Raw genomic sequence first — 17211 nt, 5'->3', positions numbered from 1 at the left:
TTGATGTTCAAACTGTTTAATTTTTAATAAAACTTTACAATATTTTTGTGTTCTGATTAGGTTCTTTTCTCATATTAAACCTTTAAGCAGGTAATATGCATTGCAAACTTTTCACATTTCTGTATTTAAAACGTTTATTATTGGCCTGATGTAATATTCTGCAAGTGGAAAACCACCAAAATGAAATGAAACAACGGCTTCAACACATCAGTATCTGATTCATTATAATCTATATAAATGAATGGCGTTAATAAAATAAATTAACTTTGCAATACTGAAAATAGTTGAAGTTACTTTAATTATCACAATCTAAGAAAAGATCCCCCGTGTGTTTTTGTTGTTATCGGTCACATAAGAAGTTTTGGACGCCGTTTTGTAAATATTTTGTATTATTGTGTGTTAGTTCCCCAACGTTTATTCCACGGTTTACAGTTTTACAGAGAACACGTGAAGGCACCATCTGTCTCCTCATGGCATCTAGGGCTTTTGTTGGTCCCCAGCTTTTGTTGTCTCTCTCTCTCTCTCTCTCTCTCTCTCTCTCTCTCTCTCTCTCTCTCTCTCTCTCTCTCTCTCTCTCTCTCTCTTTCTCTCTCTTTCTCTGTTTCTCTCTCTCTCTCTTTCTCTGTCTGTCTCCCTGCTGGTTTTATGAGCCAGTTCAGTTTTATTTCTCTGCCCTCTTTTAATTTTATTGTTGCTCTGATCTGCTGATGTCTCAGGTCAATTAGGCTCATAAGCACAATGAACTCCCGGCTTAAAATAACTTATGTAGATTTGACTAAATGTACAGCAACTCCCCCCAGTGCCTCCCGCCTTCCTCCTTTCCTCCCCAGCCTCCCTTATGAATGGGTGTTTTTGTTTGAGGATCCTCATCCCAGTCTGGCTGTGGGAGTGATGCTGTTGCTGCTTTGCATTAATCAATTATAGTCTGTGAAATAACTGCCAGGATGTAACATCCATCTTATAGTAAAAGTGTGTTTCAAAGCAAAACCCATGTTTGAGTTGTTTACAAATTCAAACTTAAAGTTAAATTGAGCTATGAACTTTGACAGGTGAACTTAATGTGACCTTCTCTGAACCTTTGCATGCGCATTTTGAACTGTTCAGTGTTTCAGTCTTTTATGCACAACTTACAGTTCTCTAACAAAAAAAAAAAATCACAACAGATGTTTGGTTCACGAAGAGACAGAATAAAACATAAAACTGAAACTCCTCACAATTATGGAGCTTAAAATAGAGAAACAATGAAGAAACAATTATTCTGAAAAAAATAATGCCATTCTCACTGAATAATTCAGTGATTCGACTTCACTTAGTTAATTATGGTTAGGGTTAGGCGTAGCAAAAACGAACAGAAGTCAATACAAAATCCTCAGTTTGCACAAAAGTACAAGGATGTTTATTTGCACATTAAATTAATATGTTTTAAAAGGGAAAAAAACAACCAGCATTGATGTGGCTTCTCATTTTAAAACGTAGAACAACCAAGCATTCAGTGAATCACATTATTATGTTACCTGTTTGTAAGGGAGAGGCTGCCGCCGCCAGTGTCAGCTTGCGATGCCGAGTGTAAGGTTTCTTCAGCAAAGAGAGGAGAAGAAGTGATCTTCACGTTTGCAGGTAAGTTTTCTACATTTAAAACAAAGTATTTAGTTTGATTTATTTTGTGTGGAAAAGTTGACATCCTCCACATGAACAGAGTTGTTTCCAACCCTTAAACAGAAATAATATGCTGATTAAAATCCCTTTAAATATACTGTCAATATGGTTTTTACATGCTTGTTAATTCAAATTCAAAAATACTTAATTGATTCCAAAAGGAAATTAAATGTTTTTTGTAACTAATATTAATTCAAATTCTTCAAAGAGTTAGCATGGCAGATAACAGTTTTTTCTGAAACTGTAAGTTGTTCCTCCTCCATTAATACACTAAGCAGTGTACAGGAGCTTGATTGACAGCACTTTGACCCTCCTTCTGGTTCTGATTGGCTGTTTTTGACCAGCTCATGCCCACTTTGTGACCATTTCTTCAGATGGCAATAGCAGCACTGGAAGGAGCTGAAGCAGATCGATTTCTTCACTCTTCATCTGTTTCACTCTAAACTATCCTCTTCATGAGATTGCTTTGGAAAAATAGAGTGTCTTCAGTCAGAGGCTTCTTCAAATTTGCTGCAATGCAGACTGCTACAAGAAATCTTTCCTGCCAAAAGTCATCACTGTCTACAATAACTAGCTTTAGCATTCCTGGCAGACTCTCTCTATAGAGAGAGTCTGCCAGGACTATATTGGTTTATTCCTGATATATCAGGAATAAGCCGTAGTATATACAAGAGTGTATCAGAACAAAAAAGGAGTAAATTTCCATTAAAAAGCTAAAAAAAAAATATTAACTTAATCTCAAAAATTTTGTAGAAAAAAACTTTTCTGAGTTTCAAAAGTCTAGAACAAGTTAGAAAAACTCTGAAATTTTCAGATTAACCTAAAAAAAATTCTTTAAAAAACCCCAAAAACAACAACAAAAAAAAACCTTGACAATTTCTGGGTTTGAAATGTCTAAAACAGGGGTCACCGACCTTTTTCAGACTGGGAGCTACTTCACGGGTCCAGAGTAACACGAAGGGCTACTTATTGATACAGACATAAAGGCTCTTGGCTCAGCCTTTATAACAATAATATATATACTGTATGTATATATGATTACATGCTGCCTGATCATATTAATGTTAGGGACTACTCACAGTAGTTATCAGTAATAATTTACCATGGCAGATATGGTTAATTGCTATATTGTGATCAGAAGTTCTTGGTTCAGAGTTTTAAGTTTGATTCTCATTTGGAGATTTTCTGTGTGATGATAAATTTCCCACCAGTGACTGAGAGCCTGGATTGGTGCTGCAGCTGCAGGGCTGGACGAACTGAGTACCTTGAGATTTTCCTTTGAATAAAAAAAGAAAAGAATAGTTCTTGTTTTATTATCTAACCCTCTTTACTATTAACAAAACTGTGGAGGAAAAAAGATATTTTGTGTCCAAAGATATTGTACACACAGCTGTGTAGAGTCTGTGGGGGTGAGGTGGGGCACAAAGCCTAAATCTGATTGGTCAGTTTGCTTTTGTTTATTTCACGGGTTGGCGTTTTTCTGTAAGCTAAACATGAATGAGTGGAGTTTGAACCTCCCGTAGTTCTAAGATCCCGCCTGAGCTTCTTACAGTGTGCGGTTCTGGCGGGTCGCCGGTTTATTTGCTTTTTTCAGGTTTCGCCAACTGAATAACTGACGGGTCACCCGCTGGCCGACACCAGCAGATGCGCTGGGGGAAACCCTGGATATATGTATAAACATCAATGACTCCTGGATTTCTGGGCTTCTCACCCTTTCTCTAAGGGAGCCCAGAGACCCTGCGGAGAAAACCCCTCCAGGATAACAAGGCAGTTCCCAGGAGGGGCACTCTCCAGTACCCCCTCCAAGGACTTAAAAAGGCTGGGTAAACAGTCAGAACCCGACCCAAACCCGTAGGTAGAGGGAGAGGCTGTCCTCTTGTTCACCCCAACGCACCAAGACAGGAGGCAACAAGTCAGCCCACTCCTGCCCAGCGCCTCTCACAAGGGGCAACTCCAGGGTGGGAAAACATCCAACCCGAAGAGTTTTTGCGGCGCTAGTGGCTCGTATTTTTCTGACAGCAGGCAGACAGGAAGGAGGGCGAGGAGAGGGGGCAAAGGTCGTCGAACCCGCGACGTCCGTTTCGAGGACTAAGGCCTCCAAACGTGGTGCGTGCTAACCCCCTGCGCCACCACAGTGTAACATAGTTAAAATGGTTCAGGTTAAATCCTGCTAAAATGCACCATCTGCTGGTAAAACGGGGTATTGCATTCACCCTAGAAAGAGCGGGGTATTATGGGTAATCCTCAGAGCCATGAGGATCACTGTCGAGGTAACGTGTCTCTGCGATGTGATAAAGAAATATTATTTATAAAATATGTTTATAGTTTTCGTTTTTGCATATTATTGAAATATGTTAATCCATGTTATGTTAGCTTTGCTATTATATTGTTTTTGTTGCGTTATAGAAATGTTTAGTTCGTGAGAAAGTGTAGGGGGAATCTCCCACACGTTAACATTCTGGCTCCTCCTTGCAGGAGTTTCTTTCATGCCAGAGACTGACTTTACCTCGGTGCCCATGTGTGAAATGCAGGTATGTTTTACCAAATCTCTGTAGCAGATGGCTAATATAAGGCAATTTTATATTAATAGTTTTATATAGATATGGTTAATGTTTTTGCATTGTTCCAAGATACAAGTTTGTACAAGCTAAAATATAAAAATGGCATCTAGTAAATTGAATGTCAGCATTTTATTTTATTTTTCAGAGCATTTTAATTAATTGTGTTACTTTCTTTAAAAAGGACACTCACTGGTTGTTCCGTTGATGTAAACCAAATCCACTATACGATCATTGTAATTTTCAATTATTTTATTTTGGTTACTGTATTATGGGTAATCCTCAGAGCCATGAGGATCACTGTCGAGGAGTTTCTTTCATGCCAGAGACTGACTTTACCTCGGTGCCCATGTGTGAAATGCAGGTATGAAATAAAGAAAACAACTGATGCCAGATTGAGCTCCTAGTCCTTCATTTCTGCACCAAGAAGCCACCAGATCCGCGTAGGCCACATTGGTGCCGTGACCCGTCCAGAACTACATCGGACCGGGCTGGTGACTTCTGATCTTCACGTCGCTGGAGCTCCACTGTACCATCTGGGTTTTCAACAATAGTCTAAGTAGCACATCTGAGTATTTATAAATCCTTGGGAAAGGATATTTTCTTTTGAATGCTTTTGGACTTTTGTCAAAATGAGTTTCAGTAATTTTGGACAATCAAACATGACTCCACTCTGTAGGGGTAGAGGTAGAGGGTTCTTTAACACCCCTGTTCCATTTTCAATGGGTGACAAAGTGTTGGGTGGGGCATTACTTGATGTAAATACTGAAGATGACTCATTTGTGACTGGGGAAGCTGTTACACCCAGTAGTCAGACCTGTCCTAATATTCAACCTCGTCAGTGTTCTAGCACATCTACCCCAGATTCTCATGTTAATAATGCTGGGCTAGTTGATCAGATGAGCACTATTGTCCAACAAATAGGGCAACAGCTGGCTGATAGTGTTATGGCACACCTGAACTCAAGCTCCCCAAGTGGTACTGCAATAAAGAATACTCAAAATGAGAGCCATCAAGTTCCATGCAGCTCATTAGATCTTTCTCAGGTCCAGCTCGTCTCCAGAAGCCAGGTGAGAGAACCACCTATTTTTAAAGGGGAGAGTTCTGATACAGTTACAGTTGATGAATGGGAGGACTCAATGAAAAGTTACATCAAAAAGAGTGGTGTACAGCAAGAACACCAAGCTGAAGAAATCCTGATCCATCTTAGAGGCAGAGCAAGGGATGTTGTGAGGTGTGGAATACGCAACTGTGGAATTGATGTTCAGCACAATCCACAAGCCATCTATTCTCTTCTTCGCAAGCACTTTGGGTCCGATCAGTGCTCCCCCGTACCACTTGCTGATTTTTACTCCACCCGGCCAAAAGAGAACGAGGATCCATTCGAATATTGGCTAAGATTGAATGGAGCAGCTGATGTTGCTGTTAGCCGTCTTCAAGAACAGGGTAAGACCTTTGACAATCCAAGTGTTGAAGTTACTCGCATGTTCATCAGAAACTGTCCATGTAAAGATTTAGCTATCACCTTCAGATCTAAGACCATAGAAAAATGGTCAGCACAAGATGTTCAGGAGGTGTTGGATGAGTATCATATGGAAAAGGGACTGCGGTCTGCTCGGAAAGAAAGCAGAATCAGTGTGAACCGTGCGGAGGTGGACTGCACAGCGCCCACATCTGTTCAGAAGCAGGAACTGCAACAATGTGTAGCCCCAGACAATTCCACTATGGACAGGCTGATTAGCATGTTGGAGAAAGTCCTACTTCAAGCCCAAGGCAACTCCCAGTCCAGCAGAAGGCAACCTGTTAACAACCGTTTGCCGAGTATTAAAGGACTGAACGACATACCATGTTCTGTGTGTAATGATAATTCTCACACTGCTCGTACACACTGCCGCCAGAATAATCTGTGCTTCTTCTGCCATCTTCCTGGCCATTCAAGTCGAAACTGCCGTCAGAGAGAGCAGCTGCCTTCCCACAACCAGCAGGAAAACTGAAAGATCTGCGTGGAGGGGAGGACAGCGCAGATCATCTTAATGACACTCCCACCTTGGATTCTTCTGATGATGACTGTGAGACACTGTACATTAATTACAGCAGCAAAGTCCCACCACAAAAGACACTAATTGTGCAAGCCCCTCAGAGACTTTCAAAGACTGACAGCTTGTTCTACACAGATGTGACTGTTGGAGGAAAGCATTCTCTCAAAGCCTTGGTTGATAGTGGATCAATGGCATGCACCATAAGTGAGGAGGCTGAAGCAAAACTTTCAAACTGTCTCACAAACCTGGATAAGAAACCAGCTGCTGATTTTGTTATTGTTGGATGTGGAGGTCATGTCGTCACACCTTCTGCATTGTATGAACTCACTCTGACAGTTTTTGACCTTAATGTCATAATCCCTGTTTTAGTAGTTCCAGGCCAAACTGATGAAATGATATTGGGCAGTAATGCTATCAGATGGCTGATTTCACGAATGGAAACCTCTTTTGATGGGACAACTGACTGTTCCTCTCAGAGAGGCATTCACAAAGACAATTTGCCCTGTTTAATGTCTCTGCTGTCAGACTCAATATCCTGTGACCCAGACATGAAACCCATCAAAGTGGGCACAGCCAAACTCAAAAGGTCTGTAACTCTCCAGCCCCTAACTGAACATTTAGTTTGGGCCAAACTGCCTACATCTGATGTTTCTTTAGTTGGATGTTCAGTCATCATTGAACCAACTCAGTCCAAGTGCCGACCCAGACAAATCCTAGTGGGGAGAGTTGTGGCGTCATTGTATGGTGACGGGTGTGTTCCTGTCAAGATTGTAAATCCAACTGAAAAACCTCTCACTCTGAGAAGAAATGCAAAAGTTGCCGATGTGTCCACTTGTGTTTCTGTACAGGACTTCGCCAAGCCTGAGCTCATCCAATCCAACACACAGTACACCAAAGACCCTGTAAAGACACCAGTATCTGACAAGGAGATGTCTCATATTCTGAGTGACATTGGACTCCAGGACTTGGACCTCTCATCCTGTGAAGTCTCCCATGAGTGGAAAAATAAGTTATTGCAAGTCATTCAGCAGTATGAATACATCTTTTCTCGGCATAAAATGGACTGTGGGGATGCTACAGATTTTGTGCACAGAATACGACTTGTGGATGACAAACCCTTTAGACTACCATACAGGCGTGTTCCGCCCTGCCATTATGAAAAACTGCGCACTGCTCTGAGTGAAATGGAGGAGTTAGGAATTATTCGTAAATCACAAAGCGAATACGCCTCTCCTTTGGTTCTGGTTGTTAAGCCTAATGGAGACCTCCGCATCTGCAATGATTTCAGATGGCTGAATGCGCGAACCGTTAAAGATGCGCATCCATTGCCTCATCAAACAGATGCCCTCGCTGCACTTGGTGGGAATGTATTCTTTTCCACCATGGACCTGACTTCAGGGTTCTATAATGTGAGGCTACACGAGGATGACAAAAGGTTTACTGCCTTTTCATCTCCATTTGGCCTGCATGAGTACAATAGGATGCCTCAAGGCTTGACCAATAGCCCTGCAACTTTCATGCGAATGATGATGTCTATTTTTGGGGACCAAAATTTCACTAGTTTGCTATGTTATTTGGATGACCTGATGGTCTTTGCCCCATCTGAACAGGTTGCGCTTGATCGGCTCCAGATGGTTTTCTCTCGTCTGGCTGCAAATAACTTAAAACTGTCTCCAAAAAAGTGTCACTTCCTTCGTAGGTCAGTGAAATTTTTGGGTCATGTGATAAGTGAGGACGGTGTAAGCACTGATCCTAGTAAAGTTGAGGCTATCAGTGAGGTACAGGAAACTGATCTCATGGAGCCTGATGGTGAGACACCATGTGCCAGGAAAATTAGATCCTTTCTTGGGATGGTCCTTTATTATCATCACTTTATTGGGAAGTGCTCTGTCAAAGCCAAACCACTCTTTGGCCTTGTAGCTGAGCCTGGAGCGACAAACAAAAAAGGGCGAGGCAACAAACCCAAATTCAAAAAGGGTCAGGTTAAACTGTCCCCATCTGACTGGACTGACGAGTGCAAGGAAGCATTTAAAACTTTGAAAAACGATTTGATAAGTAGTGTTACCTTGGCTCATCCGGATTTTAATGCTCCATTCATCCTTGCGGTTGATGCCTCTTTTGATGGCATTGGAGCTGTTTTGTCACAGCTTCCCCCTGATGGAAGGGTGGCTAGACCAGTGGCTTTTGCCAGTAGGACTCTCTCACGCTCACAGCTAAACTATCCAGCACATCGCTTGGAATTTCTTGCACTTAAATGGGCAATATGCGACAAGTTTAGCCACTGGCTAAAAGGGCGTCATTTCACAGTTTGGACAGACAACAACCCATTAACATACATACTAACCAAGCCAAGGTTAGATGCGTGTGAACAACGGTGGGTTTCCAGGCTCGCTGCCTATAGTTTCGATCTGAATTATGTTCCCGGTAGCAAAAATGTTGTCGCTGATGCCTTGAGTAGAGAACCATTTGTTCAGTCATGCATGAGCCATCGCATCGTAACTGAACCATATACCGCACTGCTTAACCAGGTGAACGGTATGATGGACAAAACGGTCCAAGATGCGTTTCGTTGTACGAACAACTGTCAGCTGGTTGTTGAGAGCACAGATGACAATGCTGAGGTTCCCTCACCGACTCCCCAGACATTAACGTCACAAGATGTGTCAGCTGTTCTTGAGGCACATGAGTCTGGAGGTTTCAGTCAGACAAGAGCCACTGATCCAGCTGTCTTGCAACTCAGTGACATTGATCAATCTGCCTTGATGCCAAAGAGTGAACTTGCTAATTTACAAGGTCAGGATGGTGTGTTGGGCCGACTTTTCTATTATATACAGCGTCACAGGAGACCCACCAGACGTGAACGCGCAAGTGAGTCACCTGGTGTTCTAAACCTGCTGAGACATTGGCCTAAGCTTGTCATTAAAGATGGCCTGATGTACAGAGTTAAAAAAGACAAACAAATGAACATGACAACTCAACAGTTTATTGTCCCTGACTCTTTAAAAGCCAGGGTCCTCCAAGGGGTGCATGACTCAGCTGGTCATCAGGGCCAGGCCCGCACGCTGTCTCTCGCCAGACAGAGATTCTTTTGGATTGGGATGGAACGAGACATCATTAACCATGTGAAGTGCTGTTTTCGATGTGTGGTTGGTAAAACTCCAGAACCTAATGACAGAGCTCCCCTTGAAAGTATTCACACCTCTGAGCCAATGGAACTGGTCTGTATTGACTTTTGGACAGCTGAGCTCTCAGATAGGCGCTGTGTCGATGTTCTAGTTGTAACAGACCACTTTTCCAAGATGGCACATGCGTTTCCATGCAAAAATCAGTCTGCCAAACAAGTTGCTCGTCGTCTGTGGGATGACTTCTTTTGCATATATGGCTTTCCTAAACGCATTCATTCAGATCAAGGAGCAAATTTTGAAAGTCTTCTCATCAAAGAACTGCTGGACATGGCTGGCATACAAAAATCTCACACCACACCGTACCACCCGATGGGGAATGGCATTGTTGAACGTTACAACAGAACCTTAGGTAACATGATACGAGCACTTCCTCCCCAGTCCAAGTCAAGATGGCCTCAGATGCTCCGAATGCTAACATTCTGCTACAATTGCACTGAGCATGAAACAACTGGGTTTGCACCGTTTTTCCTTATGTTCGGCAGGATCCCGCGCCTGCCCATTGATGTGGTTTTCCAGCACGCTCTGTCAAATGGCCCAGTTGTAGACCATCATGAGTTTGTCTCCCGCCTCAAACATGACCTCTCTGTGGCTGCCTGCATTGCTCAACAAAACAGTTCATCTGAACAAGCCCACCAAGCAATGTACTACAACCGCAAAGCTAAAGGTTCTCCTCTCGATGTGGGTGACAGAGTTTTGGTTGCTAATCGTGGTGAGCGAGGGAAGAGGAAAATTGCAGACAAATGGGAATCAACAGTATATGAAGTGGTGTCTGTAAAGCCTGATATAAATGTGTATTGCATCAAAGATCCTGTCACATCAAGGACAAAGGTTCTCCACAGAAATCTTCTACTTCCTGTCAACTTTCTCACTGCTGCTGCCGTTTCTGCTGTTGCAGACCATTCCTCTTGCCCTTCCACAGCGGGAAGTGGACTCTCTGACCCTATTGTGCCTGATGAAGTACAGGACAATGAAACTAAAACTGTGAACTGGCTTTTGCAAATGGAGGACAGTAGTTGTATGGATGAAGTTGTAAATCACCCTGACTGTGCTTCTGACATTCCAGTACGTGGTTCTTCAGTGGACATTGTGTGTCCTACCTCAAGTGATGTGACCAAGGATTTGCCTGAACCTGATCTCCCTGGATCTGTTGCACTGTCAGACTCTCCTGAACCAGTTTCCAACCTTACAACTGCAGCTGTCCTCTCTGAGCCCATTCAGCATGATCTTTCAGCTGAACATAGTACTGACACAAAACTGGACTTGCCTGCGACTGATGTTGTTTGCACTCAGCCGTCTCGGCTTTGCACTAGGTCGGGTAGGCCTGTTAAGCCTCCAGCCAGACTTATATGTGAAATGAATGAACAGGTTGTGGATGATTCAATGTCAACTGTGGACTCTCTGTTTTCCTTTGTAAGGACCATGTTTGCAGGGTAGATTTGTGTTGTTTCAAAGTTTTTTTGTTTTGTTTTTTTTCCTCAGTGACTGCTTTGTAGAGCAATGGTTGTATGTCAAAAGGTGTAAATGGCATCTTTTGGGTCTGTGTTGGTAAGAGTAATGGCCGCACTTTTGCTAACATTATTCCTCATGGATAGTTTTGAACTGATGTGACTACTATGTGCTCTTTTTATTGCATTTTTATTTTAGTGCTGTGTGTACTTGTTTGATACAACCCCATTTTAGCAGAATTTACAGGGGGTGTATGTAACATAGTTAAAATGGTTCAGGTTAAATCCTGCTAAAATGCACCATCTGCTGGTAAAACGGGGTATTGCATTCACCCTAGAAAGAGCGGGGTATTATGGGTAATCCTCAGAGCCATGAGGATCACTGTCGAGGTAACGTGTCTCTGCGATGTGATAAAGAAATATTATTTATAAAATATGTTTATAGTTTTCGTTTTTGCATATTATTGAAATATGTTAATCCATGTTATGTTAGCTTTGCTATTATATTGTTTTTGTTGCGTTATAGAAATGTTTAGTTCGTGAGAAAGTGTAGGGGGAATCTCCCACACGTTAACATTCTGGCTCCTCCTTGCAGGAGTTTCTTTCATGCCAGAGACTGACTTTACCTCGGTGCCCATGTGTGAAATGCAGGTATGTTTTACCAAATCTCTGTAGCAGATGGCTAATATAAGGCAATTTTATATTAATAGTTTTATATAGATATGGTTAATGTTTTTGCATTGTTCCAAGATACAAGTTTGTACAAGCTAAAATATAAAAATGGCATCTAGTAAATTGAATGTCAGCATTTTATTTTATTTTTCAGAGCATTTTAATTAATTGTGTTACTTTCTTTAAAAAGGACACTCACTGGTTGTTCCGTTGATGTAAACCAAATCCACTATACGATCATTGTAATTTTCAATTATTTTATTTTGGTTACTGTATTATGGGTAATCCTCAGAGCCATGAGGATCACTGTCGAGGAGTTTCTTTCATGCCAGAGACTGACTTTACCTCGGTGCCCATGTGTGAAATGCAGGTATGAAATAAAGAAAACAACTGATGCCAGATTGAGCTCCTAGTCCTTCATTTCTGCACCAAGAAGCCACCAGATCCGCGTAGGCCACAACAGCACGCCCCGAGTCCGACTATTTCTAGCCGGAATCCATCGGCTCTTTTCGGGCTGAGCCCGGCCGGGCTCTGTGGGTTAAAGCCCGGCCACCAGGGGCTCCCCAACGTGCCCCACCCCCAGGTCTGGCTCCAGGGTGGGACCTCATGTAAGGGCGAGCAGAACCACTGTTTCCAATGGTCGTTTTCATCATAAAGGATCTTTGGGCTGCACTTGGTCTGGTTCCTCACCTTGGACCTGTCTGCATTGGGTGGCCCTACCAGAGGCATGAAGCCCCGACAGCAAGACTCCTAGGATCACTGGGACACTCAAACCCCCCCACCACGATAAGGTGGCAGCCCATGGAGGGGACGTGTGTGTGTGTGTGTGTGTGTGTGTGTGGGTGGGTGTGCGTGTGTGTGTGTGTGTGTGTGTGTGTGTGTGCGTGCGTGTGTGTGTGTGTGTGTGTGTAAATATGAAGTAACCTGTTAATTATGTAAGACAGAGAGAAAATGAGAGAGAGAGGAAGAAAGTTGTTTTTTAAGATGAGGAAACAAACTCAATGTGGTGGGAAGCAAATTCTGACCTTGGGTCCAGTTGTGAGGTGAAATGTATCTTTGTAGTTTAAAAAAAAAGATTTTTAGGCTCTAATAAAGTTTTTTAGGCCGTTATTTAACAGGCTGAACAGGAAATTGGGAGGAGAGAGAAGGAAATGACATGCAGCAGATTCCCCGGGACTGGGAATTAAACCCAGGTTGACAAACAAAACCTAGAAGTAACGTCCTAAACAAAACATAATTTATAGTTTTACTGTAAATCTGGTTAAAAAAATAACTGAATTATTCATTTCTTAGCCCCTTTTCCTTCTCTTTTATACAAGCAGACAGAACATAAGCTCAACAACACAAAAGCTTCATATTTATTACAAAATATTCATCTAAGAATCGATTTCTTCCTGTAGTGGAAATGATTTCTGATTAAGTTCTCTGTTTTCATACTTTCATGGATTGTTCTTCTTTTTACCTTTTCTACAGTTTTTCATGTTAAATTGCACTTTTTTGTTAAGTTTCTAATATTATCTTGAATCTGTATTTCTAAATAAAGACTAACTGAAAGATCCCACAGTAACTTTTATTTTTGATAAAACCTGTTTTTTCTTATAACAAACAAACCAGATAAAACAAGTTTGGGCTTCTTCAGGGTCCGGAGTATTAAATTATGATTACAATTATCATCTATTACTATGTACAGATTAAACTCTAATCTTCATTTAACATCCTGGAACCTGAAGAATCCAAACCTGTTAAATCAGCTTTTTTATGTTTGGTATAAAAAGAAAAACAGGATTTATCAAAGAAAAACAGGTGAATGGACTGAACTTGTGTCGTGCCTTGCTAGTCATGTTGACCACTCAAAGCGCTTCACACTACAGTCACATTCACACCGACATGCAGGTTGGAGGGCAACTTGCCGCTAAGTGCCCCGCCCCAGGGCAGCTCAACATGTGGCTGAGGAAGCTGGAATCGAACTTACAACCTTCTGGTCACAAGACGACCACTCTACCCACTGAGCCACAGTCGCACTAAAACAGCCACTGCATGATCCTTTTGCTAGTCTTCTTTAAAATACAGATTTAAACAGTTTAATGAGCTACAATTCAGTGCAATTTAATATAAAAAGTGAGTAGAAAAGATAAACTAAAGGACAAACCATAAAAGCACAAATACAGTGAAAATAAACAGAAATTATTACTATTAAAAGAAGACATTTTAACTCTTAAATCAATACATTGCTATAAAAATTGAGCCCAGTGTTGTTGCGGCGCTAAAGCAGCGAAGGGAAAAGGGCTAACGTACGGCTAATTCAATTAATTTGACAAGTTTAACAATAAAGCTGCACATGTGTTTGGGGTTTCTTCAAATCTTTGGGGGCAATTTGCAGTGACCAACTGACCTGACCGACATGTTTTAGGAGATGTGGGGGGAAACCGGAGCACCCGGAGAAAACCCACGCAAACACGGGGAGAACATGCAAACTCCACACAGATGGTGTCTGTGAAGACGCAGCGCTAACCGCTGCACCACCGTGCTGCCCACGTTTTTTCCAATTGGGTTGGGAAGGGATCTATTTTCTAGTTTGTCAATGGGGGGAAAACTTTTTAAATTTGGTCTTGACGGAGCGTGGCATGGCGCCCCGTTCACAGAGGCTACATCCTCCATGCGTTTGATTCCAGTCCTCGGTTCGTCTCCTGCACGTCTTTCTCCTTCTCTAAATAACAAAATCAAGAACTTTAGACATGATCTTGATTGTCTTTACTCGTTTATTTCTTTTTTGGCTTCTTACATCGCAGAAAGTTTCGTACCTTCTTCCAAAAGGAAATTTTAGATTTTTTCCTTTTACCATCTGGATCGTCCAAATCCTCCAGGATGGTTTCACCAGCAACCTCGGTCTCTTCTGAGGATTCTGGATCAGTGGAAGAACCTGGTAAAGGTTCTCCTGCGAGATCCTCCTCTGAAGAAACCTCTTGATTTAAGACTTTAACGTAGTTCTGTGAATCATCTTCTTCCTTCTCTTGGGAAACCGTGATGGGTTGTTGTTGGAAACCTTCTTCCTCGGCTCTGAGACTGCCGGCCAGCAGTAGGTCGTCTCTTTCTCTTTGTAAATCGTTTTTGTAAATCTTCTGTTCGTATGTCTCAACCTGCTGCTGTATGTCCATAATGTCTCTTTCATATCTACATTTTAGCTCCTCGTAGAGAGTGTGAACCTGGTCCAGTTCATGCAGCATTTGATTCTCCCTCTTTTGCCGAATTGAGATTTCTCCTGACATTTTTTGAAGAAGCTCCTCCTTCTCAGCTCTCATATTGTCTAGAAGCTTCATGTTCTCCTCTGTTTTCTCCAGGTGAGCTTTTCTCTCCTGCTCTACCTGATGCTGGCATGTCTCAACCTCCTTCTGTAAATTCATATTGTCTCTCTCAAACCTGTGTTTTAGCTCCTCATGCGAAATGTGAAACTGATCCAGTTCGTTCAGCAGCTGCTTCTCTCTCTTTTGAAGAATAGTGATTTCTCCTGACATTTTTAGGAGGAGCTCCTCCTTCTCAGCTCTCATATTGTCTAGAAGCTTCTTGTTCTCCTCTGTTTTCTTCAGGTGAGCTTTTCTCTCCTGCTCTACCTGATGCTGAAGTTTTTCGACTTCTTGTTTCAGCGCAGAATGTTTTCTCTCTTGGATAAGCTTTTCTTTCTTTTCTTTCTTTGAAAGAGCAGCTTCCTCCTGCTTTACCTTCTGTTCGTATGTCTCAACCTGCTGCTGTATGTCCATAATGTCTCTTTCATATCTACATTTTAGCTCCTCGTAGAGAGTGTGAATCTGGTCCAGTTCGTGCAGCATTTGCTTCTCCCTCTTTTGCCGAATTGAGATTTCTCTTGACATTTTGTGGAGGAGCTCCTCCTTCTCAGCTCTCATATTGTCTAGAAGCTTCATGTCCTCCTCGGTTTTCTCCAGGTGAGCTTTTCTCTCCTGCTCTACCTGACGCTGGCATGTCTCGATTTCTCCTGACATTTTTTGGAGGAGCTCCTCCTTTTCAGCTGTCAGCTTGTTGATGAGCTGCAGATTCTCGTTGTCTCTTTCTATGTTGGCATCTGTCGCATGTCTCACTTCCTCCTGATATCTATCCATGTCTTGCTTCAATCCAGAAACATCCCTTTCGTATTTACAATTGAGCTCATTGTATGAACATTTGAGCTGGGTTAATTCCTCCTGCAGACGTTTCTCACTGCCTTGCAGGAATGTGATCTTTTGAGACATTTCTTGATACATTTCATCCTTTTCAGCTCTCAAGTTCTCCAGCAGCCGTTGTTCCTCACTGAGCCTCGCTTCATCATACTTTTGTGTCTCGGCCTCCTGCCTCAGCAGAGCATCATCTGCTTCATACTGGGAACGCAGCTCCTCGTATGAAGTCTGGAGTTGGTTCAGTTCTTCTTGGAGGGCCAGACTTTTCTTTCTCTCAGCTTGTATTTCAGCTACAAACGCTTCCCGGCTGAGGAGGTGGGCCACCTTTAACTCCTCAAAGTCTTCTTGCAAGTTCTTCTTCTTCATGTACTTCACATCGTTGTGAACCTTAGAAGCAATAACCGCAGCGTTAAGGACTGCTGGATCGCTGAACTTCTCTAGTCTCTCAAGTTCCCTCTTTGCCTCCTTGGCCTCGTTGATAAATGTTTCTTTGAGAGCTTTCTGCTTCTTTAACTGGAGTTTCGTCTCTTCCAGCTCGGCCTCCAGGTGGGCCAGTTTCTGGTTGTCTTCAATCCTCCCGGCTCTCTCCATTTCCAGGGCGTAGCTGAGTTCCTGGATTTCCCCGTGAAAGATTCTCGGGTGTGCAGGAGGGAACCTGCCTTGGGGGTTTTGCTGGCCTCCCCTTCTCGCGTGGGGTCCCATCGTTCCACTGCGGTATCTCGGCGTATAATGAGACATATTCTCCTAAATACAATCACTAAAGTTGTCGATCGGTAAACTACCTTAAAGAGCTTTGCGCACGTCTGAACTGGTCAGTGATATTGCAAGCAATGAAAAATATGCAGAATTGTGTTGCATACAATTCTGCAGTTGATGACATCACAGACTGCACCGCCAGTGACATCACAGAGTCTTCCTTTGCTGGTGGTGTGACATCATTCCACCACCAAATATCTCACTCTTTATTCTTGTTTACATTCAAAATAGTCCATGATTCACTCGTTTTTATCCCAAATATCAGGGCATCAAACTCATTTCCATTTTGGGCCAAAATCTGAATGTTCATACAGGGCCTGTTGCACCAGATCGTACTGATAAAAACCAATTCAGTTGTTAAAATATCAATATATAGGTGTTTCAGCATTCAATAATTCTTAAAATAACATAATATTGAACATCTTTTCACACTAATCAGTCCATCCAGGATTGTTTTTATGGTTTTCTGCAATCATCACAGATTTTGTGGTGCTAATTTAGAAATATTTGTAAGGAATTTTTACGATATTTGAGCTAATATATGATGTTAAATGTTTTGTTTTATTAATCACTCTATCGGTCATGCACTATAACTTGACATCAAGCAAGGCTGAGACAGCGGTCACCAAATGTTTTTGGCCAATTTTGAGAAAAAGTTTTGATAAACTCAGAAAAAATGTGGGGATCTGTTGATTTTTGTGGTTATTTATTTATAACAACATGAAAAAGTAAAA

At 42.1% G+C, this 17211-nt stretch overlaps 1 protein-coding gene across 1 annotated transcript; it reads right to left on the bottom strand.

Annotated features, from left to right (window-relative positions):
- Positions 1-14200: 14200 nt before the first annotated feature.
- Positions 14201-16836, bottom strand: LOC111608655 (trichohyalin-like). Its single transcript, XM_023334170.1, has 3 exons — positions 15272-16836; positions 14395-14671; positions 14201-14262 (listed from the first exon to the last, which is right to left on the bottom strand). The coding sequence occupies exons 1-3, from the start codon at positions 16457-16459 to the stop codon at positions 14201-14203; spliced, it is 1527 nt and encodes a 508-aa protein (XP_023189938.1). The 5' UTR covers positions 16460-16836.
- Positions 16837-17211: the final 375 nt, after the last annotated feature.

The sequence above is a fragment of the Xiphophorus maculatus genome, chromosome 5 (assembly GCF_002775205.1).
Source record: "Xiphophorus maculatus strain JP 163 A chromosome 5, X_maculatus-5.0-male, whole genome shotgun sequence".
NCBI lineage: Eukaryota > Metazoa > Chordata > Actinopteri > Cyprinodontiformes > Poeciliidae > Xiphophorus > Xiphophorus maculatus.
This window is presented reverse-complemented; position numbering and strand designations above follow the sequence as displayed.

Coding starts and splice junctions, on each gene's coding strand:
- LOC111608655 (XM_023334170.1), bottom strand. CDS start 16,459: ATGTCTCATTATACGCCGAGATACCGCAGTGGAACGATGGGACCCCAC. Junction 14,672..15,271: donor TTGAGACATACGAACAGAAG/GTAAAGCAGGAG, acceptor TACGAACAGAAG/ATTTACAAAAACGATTTACA. Junction 14,263..14,394: donor GGATTTGGACGATCCAGATG/GTAAAAGGAAAA, acceptor TTTGTTATTTAG/AGAAGGAGAAAGACGTGCAG.